This window comes from Rutidosis leptorrhynchoides, chromosome 4 (assembly GCF_046630445.1).
Source record: "Rutidosis leptorrhynchoides isolate AG116_Rl617_1_P2 chromosome 4, CSIRO_AGI_Rlap_v1, whole genome shotgun sequence".
NCBI classification, from domain to species: Eukaryota; Viridiplantae; Streptophyta; class Magnoliopsida; order Asterales; family Asteraceae; genus Rutidosis; species Rutidosis leptorrhynchoides.
Genome location: NC_092336.1, coordinates 96,607,995 through 96,615,978, shown reverse-complemented (window position 1 = coordinate 96,615,978; position 7,984 = coordinate 96,607,995). Strand labels below are relative to the sequence as shown.

The following is a 7,984-nucleotide window of genomic DNA, read 5'->3' as shown; positions in this document are numbered from 1 at the left end:
AGATCAGATCCAGCAGATGAGAAAGAAAATTCCGTACTGCTGCTGAGTCGTCGGACTTATCCACCAAGGGATTCGTGGAATTTCTGTACTAAGACTAGAGACTAGAGATGAGAGTGCAGGATCTAAATTTGTAACAAATATCCGACTTTGCTTATGCAAATTGTTATGTACCAAAACCAAAGAATATCGTAAGACTAAGGGCCTATTTACTCTCTCCTTAATGGTCTGTTTCTGAACATCTCATAATTCAGTAAGTAAAATTGATATTTCTTTATCACTTAATCTGAAAATTGGTCTCTTTCCAGGAGACATAGAATCAGACACCCATCCTAGAATAAGAGGCAAATCAAAACAGAGGCAAATTCAGAAAAAAGTAAACATCCCCGTCTGATTAATAACACGAAAGAGAAAAACATATTCGAAGTTTAAAACAAACATATTTTTCATACGAAAGAGAAAAACATATTCGAAGTTTAAAACAAACATATTTTTCATACCATTATAGGTTTAGATGACTAATTTCATAACCAGCCACACAAAGTTACCCTTATCTAAAAATTTCCACAATCTCTAACCTACAAGTAGATTACATCCTCTAGAAAGAACAAGGATACATTAAGACAATTCATCAGGCTGCAGCATCTTAATTCAATAGCATCTGGTTAAAGTGCCAAACACCTGAAAATATAAACAAGTTTGCTACTTAGTAAGTATGAGCACTGGTATCCCAAAAAGGTGACAACATCAAACATTTGAAACTTGAATATGATTATATGCAGTTAGTGTCTTTTAGCAATGGTGGCAATGTTGATCCATTTACTAATTATTGGGTCGATCCTGGTTATTTTTATCTAGCAGGTACATTAAAATTAAAAAACAAAGTAAAAGAAAGGAAGTCAAATGGGTCAAACATGTCCCCCATTACCAAACCCCTGATGAGCGCTCATTTTGTTATTTCTAATTCTTAGCAACCATAACGGATGACAAAGCATCAAAATCATCAAAGATAAATGATAATTAGCAAATTAATTATTCTAATTTTACCATGCCCCTTGCCGACTCTTCGTAGTTGAGCAACATACTCGGATATCTTCTTGATAGCTTCAACCTTTTATTACAGTAAATATATAGTTAGAAGTCATCGATCACTGTAAAACTAATCGTAAAACTTTGCAGTAAAAATAGATATTCACCTGTTCACCAAGAAACTCACTTTCTACAAAATCAGCTAGTTGCACATCATTGTTCCTGTTAGCTACCTGTTTCATCCAATACTTAAATTTTAGAAACTTGAATCCACTTGAGATTATAGTTGATACAAAACTCATTGCAATTAACACTTGTTTACTACTATATGAACATCAAAGGCAATTAAGTATGTTGCACCTCATGAAGGTTTAAAAGCTTCGAATTAGTCAACTTCTCCAGTGACAATGCAAGCTCCATGGCTAGGATTAAAAGAAATAATAAATAGAAATAAGAACCTTATAAACATAACATAAAGCAGTAAAATAAGTTCTACTAAAATGGTCCAATTATAGTGACTCCGGTGTCCCGCCGGCTTCTGGCCAGCCAGCCCCAACCACCTCTTCCGTCTCAGTACGGTGATGATAATTACGGAGTTATCTTTGTTGGAAGATTACCACTCGGTTTTGACTTTTCAAGAGGCATTTGGAGCTTGCGGCTTTATCAAAGAAGTCAAATCTTGGGTCGATCTAAGGTACGCGTTCGTGAGGTTTGAATCAGGCCCTGATGCAGATGGAGCCATTTGCAAGATGAATGGTACTACTTTGTTCGGTAAGAAGATTTATGTGGGTAAGGCTTCTCGTAGCAAATCGATCGGGTCTAATTATTTTTTGAATCGGTCTAGATCTAATGTCTTAAGGGTGAACTTGAATGTTAATTTTGATATCCTGCACAAGTTGCGTTTTTGTGCTCTGTTGGTTGATCACAAACCTTTTTCGAACCAAAAATTGTCGAACTGTTTAACACGAAGGGGTGTTCTAGCAAGTCGAGTTTTTAAATGGGGTTGTTACGGTTTCGTGGTCTTGTGTGCGGATGAACGTAGTCTGGATCGATTATGTGCCGATCATCCTAAGAAGGATGAGTTGTTGTACATTGGCCCGTTCTCTTCCCGTGTCGAACGTTTTTTTTTTCAATTTACCTGGATTAGCATTTCCGGTATCCTTGCCAACTTTTATTCGGAGGAGAATATTAAGGAAATCGCAGCGGGTTTTGGAAATGTTTTACATATTGCCAGTCTTCGTCTGATTTAAAACAAATTGGTGAAGCTTTTGTTTTCATCGAGTCAGATAGCCCTTCGTTGTTTGTGGATACAATTAAGGAAGTTAAAAACAACTTGGGACTTGAATCGTTTTTCATTCGGGTGAATGAAATTCCTTCGAATGCATGTGATCGAATCTTCACTAATGAATTTCCTTCGGTGAATTTGATTTACTCTAATCGTGCAGTTTGCAAAGGGGATGTTTTACCCTTGAATGGTAGTCCTCGAGTTATTGTTGGCGAAGTGCCGGGTATTAATGTGGAATCCGAGCCGTCATTCCATGTCGTTTCTAATATGTTTAAAAAAGTATCGCCTGATGCTAACAGTGTTGAATCCGTTGAAGGTGTTTTAGAGTTTCCTTGTGTCGGTAAATCATGCGAGATAAAGTGTTTGAAGTCTTGGAAGTTTTGCGAGGAAAATAGTGTTCGATTTCTTTGTCTTGCACGTAATTCCTCTGATAATGTTGTTATTGCGAACGAATTTGTCTCAGGTTCGAACTCATCAGCGACTAGGGATTTGATTGTGGGTAGTGTTCGGATTCCTACTCCGGATGGGTTAGAATCGGATTCGGGTTTGGTTAATCGGGTTAAGGTTGTGTCCAATATTCCGTCTTTCGATTCCGTTGATGTGCTTGAAGTTGAATCCGGTGATTTAGATTCTGGATTGGTGTCGAATGTTGGTGGTGGTTTACACGATGATCCTAACGATTACAGAGCCAATTTGGTCGAGGAGAATGTTTTTTTTTTTTTTTGGGTTCTGGTGTGATCTCGGGCCCATCCAATTCTGGGCCAAGTGTTTCTGATGGACCGATTGATGGTCCGAGCAATGTTCAAAATATTGTTGTGTCCGTTACGTCCAAGTTTGACAAGTCCAACGGCATTAAAACTCGTCTCCAATCAATCGACGCTAACCTTCCTTTCTTTGTTTCGACGGGTTCGGTTGAGAGGGGTTTTAATGAGAAAGAAGCTATTGCGGCCTTCAGTGTTGTTATGGTCTTATGGATAATATGGTAGGCGTACAAAAGGGTTTCGAGGGTACTTCTAATTTACCGTCTTCCGAGTCGGCACATGTTAAGAAGCCGAGAAAGGAACCTAAAAAGAAAATCTCCTATGAAGAAGAGTTAGAGGTGTTCGGTGACTTCATCAAAGACGCTTAAGCTTTGTGTTCGTTTCCTTTTGTTTGTTTAGATGATTCTTAATCTCCCGAATATCGGCTAGTTTGGTTGTCATCTATTTGTTTTTTTTAGTCTTGTGTTTTGTGCTTCGTCTTAGTTATTGGTTGTGCGAGCTTAGTGTTTGTTTGTTTAGGTTTGCTCGGGTTTCATGATTGTATGTTTGAAGGAGGATTCATTTTTTATGATCCTCTTTGTTTCTATAAAAGTTTAACCGTTTTTAACTGAAAAAAAAAAAAAAAAATAAAAAAAAATAAAATAAATTAGAACTTACCATACAATGCATCTCCTTTCTCTTCATCATTAAACTCAGATAATGGCATTATAATAGATTGCAACTTCACCTTTCCACCTCGTTTGTTCTGAAAACAGAATTTGGATAAATTCATCAAATCGATCGATAACGATGAGCCGAAGATAATATCACCAGCTATTTACAAATATAGACATATAAATGATAAAAACCTGATACTCCATGAATTTCTCAGCATGTTCCCTTTCTTCTTCACTAGACTCCTTAAAGAATCTACATCGTAAATGAAAAATGTAGAATTTTACCACTTTTTATTTTATTATAAGAACTATAACTATAATATTTATATAGCTATATGCTAATTATATATGATAGAAGTAGTAACTTACTTTGCTAAGCCCTTGAGAGCAACATTATCCCTATCAAAGTAGGCATACATAGCATGGTACACATACGAAACATTGTACTCCACACTAAAAAGAGACACAACAAATCATCAGATATGTATAGTATGTATACATATACATACATACATACATTAAATAAATACATGTATACAACTTTATATCCCAAACATAATCAACAGTATAACCTATCCTATCAAACCCTGTTTTCACAAATATCAAATAGAACATGTAAATTACTAAATCATTTTATTCTTTAACTATTTTATATGATACACTTGTCCAGCATATGGAATTAGGGTTTCAATTAAACTTCTGCTGATAATTTTATCAAATCCACGGTGGACAAATTTTTTTACCAATACTTCTGTTAACACTTTTATCAAACACCTGGGGGGCATTTTAGCTCTAGTGAAAAGTTCATGCAGTATTATCTAGCCCTAATAATTAAACTTTCATAAACCAAGCAAAAACTAACAGTAACTGATCACACCTTATAAATATTAAATTACGAAACTTTAATATAACAAAAAATAAAAAACCTACTTGATTTGCTCATTGATGGAAGCTTCAGAATCATCAGCATATTTCTGCCTAGCAAGAGACTGTTGAGGAACAGAAGGAACTAAATTAAGCTCTTTTTTCACTTCCTCAAATGGTTCAAACACAACCCCAGAAAGTGGTTTATGATTTGACGAACCACCTTTCACCGCCGCACAAATAACCGACGACGGTGTCGAAAAAGAAGATGATGATGATGATAAGAACAGCGACCGACCGGAATTATCATCGGCGGTAGCTCCGGTCAGTATAGGAAAGGTAGTAGGTACTCTGAGAAGCATGATTATTGAAACAGGGGAACTGAAGTAGAGTGAGTGATATTGGGAAGATGATGTTTCTAGATATATAGATTGAAATGCAGATTTTGAACCGTAGGATGGGATGACACGTGGAGGGATGAGATTAAGTGAGGGTTAGTGGCGTGTGGTAGGCTTGTGGCATATACGGAATTCAATGAATCAATTGATTGATATCTGTTTGTTTCCTGGTGAGTGGAAATGTGGAATTGAATGATTCGTTGCCTAAGATTTGATATATATTTCTTTTTATCGGCTAAGATTGATTGATACTATATTTAGTTTACAATCAAAGATCGTTCGTATCGTTCACTTTCTTTACTAAACTTTTGTATTATCAACGTAATATACTCTAAAGAATCCTCTTTTCTAATAGTCGAAACTAACAGTACAACACATTAAAACCGTCGTTCAACACATTAAAGCCTTTAAACGAGCCGAGCTCGAGCTTTTTAAAAGTTACACGAGCCGAGTTCGAGCTAAATGATAAAGGCTCGAAATGAACCGAGCTCGAGCTTTTCAAAAGTCAAATGAGCCGAACTCGAACACTGTTAAGCTCAAGCTCGGCTCGGCTCGTTTACAACCCTAGTCATCACTAAAAATCTATATTTTCACTAACCAGTTAGAATAATATATCCGCAGATATAAAACGAACAAATTATTATATACGATTTGTAATTTAAAAGAGTATTAGGCCCCACACAAAACTATGAAACCACGGTTAGTAACTTCACGGATACCTCTTCACTTCAGGCATCACTTAACGGTGCCTATGAAAGTGAAGAGGTCTGCGGCGACCGTGGAGCCTCTTCACGATCTCCTTTATGTATTCATTGGAAGTACTCAAATATTCTCTACGTCTCAGAACGAGTGTTTACAGTACATTTTTACTGAATTTAAAATAAATATGATAATTGTGTTCATATATTCATTATAAGCCTGACTTAATTTATTTAAGTTATACGGAGTAATTGATTAAAAGTAATACGAAGATAAATTGTAAGTTTAGTGATATTTAATAATTTTAAAAGTGGACATTTATTTTGAAACATTTATAAATATTAAAATGAACAATATTTTTGGGGCGTTCGAACTCAAAAAATTGTTGTATTTTGTTCGAACATAAATGTGTTCTAACAACAAAAATGCACACTGAGTTCGAATAGATTTGTGTTCTAACACCTGTTTGAACTTTGAACGATCATATCTTTTGATTCGCAACTCGGATTTAGTCACGGTTGTTTTTTTTTTTTTTTTTTTTTTTTTTTGAATGTGTGTTTTTTCTAGATCTATCTGTTTACCTCTCGGTTGAACAATGTTTTTGTTCAAATCAACATACAATGTTTGAAATCCCGATTTGTACATTCGAATGATATTTAAAAATGAGCTTTTTAACATGAAACCATCACCTGTCCCACCATCAAATAAGCGAGAAAAGGACTAATATTGCAACTAAATATATGAATGAAAATAGTAATATCAGCTATGAATCAAAAGATATAATCGATCAAAGTTTGAACGGGTGTTAGAACACAAATATTTTCGAACTCAGTGTATTTTTTGGTCGTTAGAACACATATATAAGTTTTTTTGAGATCGAACGCCCAAGCTTGAGTTCGAACGGAATTTTTCTAATAGACAACAATTTCAGGCAATTTTTGTAAAAAATGTAAAATGTAATAAAATTTTGGGAAAAAAGTGTATCTGAGCTAATTTTGGACGTTTTCCAAAAGAAAACAACTCTAACCAAATCATATAACGAAAAGCAACGAGGAGGCTCGTACACAGATATAATCGAAGCTACAAACAATCTATAACCGAGCCTCCACGTACCTAAGTCGACAATACAAACTGAAACATAGAAGCAAAAGCTAGACTACATCGCAACCAACATAGAACCTAATGCCTAAGAAAACTAAACATGATACTGAAAAGGAAATAACAAAAAGTGAACCTACGAGCCACGATCCACTTTTTTCATTTTGCCATTAACCGTCTCACGCCTAATATTTTTTTTCCTCGATTAACTATTTTATAGGTTAAGACATTAAAATTTTCATCTCCGACTAAATAATAAGACTCCCTTGGAACATCTTACGTCACGAAAAAAGGAGTTCACATCACAATCCATAACACCTAACCCGTAAAGATGCGACTTTGAAATGTTAATTTGCGACCTAAAATACTGATGAAAAGTACGAAGAATACCCACAATGTTATTCAAGGAATCCTTGCACCACTTGGATATTAGAACCACATCGTTCGCATTGAAAATATGAGACACTCCAACGAGATGATTACCAACTGAAGTTAGCTTCATGAATGTTGCGAGAAGATTCAACATGGGAATGAGATCGCAATATCCTAAGGAAGAGGATGGTTAGTTCTACAAGGTCTGCAATAGCAACAAGGATGATCAACGCTATATTTCAAATCCGTATTCAAAAGAAGGTACCGGGGTTTCATCATCATTTTTCGTTGCCAATCTTATAGATACAATGGATCATAACGAGTTGTGGGTATTGTGCACCTTATTTCTTATGGAAACATTTGATGGAAAACCATGTGTACTTTTATATTCAGATTAACGCAGCGAATAGTTAAAATAATAATCTTTTATTATTTTATGAACAAAATTTTACAAGATTAAATATTCACTTATTTAATGAAACATGCACACGATAAATCTTTCTCAATGATCCATTTACACCACTAATAATTGTCAAAATATGTAATTCACAAAGTGAGTTAACGATATACCTTTCTTGAAGAAACTGATGAACAGAGAGAAACCTACGATCAAAAATATAACCGTCTCTTAGGATAGTCCACACTACACTTCAAACAACCGTCAATGGATGCTAGTCCAAAACCAAGTAACTTATTAATATAATCCAATTATATTAATAAATCAATAATAATTAATCCTCCGTATATGGTTTCAATATGAACCAAAAATTAACCATGAGCTAGTTTGGTTTTTGTGATACAATAACAACAGAAAAGAATTTTGGG

The 7,984-nt window shown here is 35.1% G+C and overlaps 1 protein-coding gene across 1 annotated transcript; it reads right to left on the bottom strand.

Annotated features, from left to right (window-relative positions):
* Positions 1-417: 417 nt before the first annotated feature.
* LOC139839952 (ferritin-3, chloroplastic-like) lies at positions 418-4,974 on the bottom strand. The gene is made up of 8 exons (XM_071830168.1): positions 4,659-4,974; positions 4,098-4,181; positions 3,921-3,981; positions 3,730-3,817; positions 1,387-1,448; positions 1,194-1,259; positions 1,045-1,108; positions 418-678 (listed from the first exon to the last, which is right to left on the bottom strand). Exons 1-8 carry the CDS (start codon positions 4,952-4,954, stop codon positions 644-646), a joined length of 756 nt encoding a protein of 251 aa, XP_071686269.1. The 5' UTR covers positions 4,955-4,974; the 3' UTR covers positions 418-643.
* Between the last annotated feature and the right edge of the window lie 3,010 nt (positions 4,975-7,984).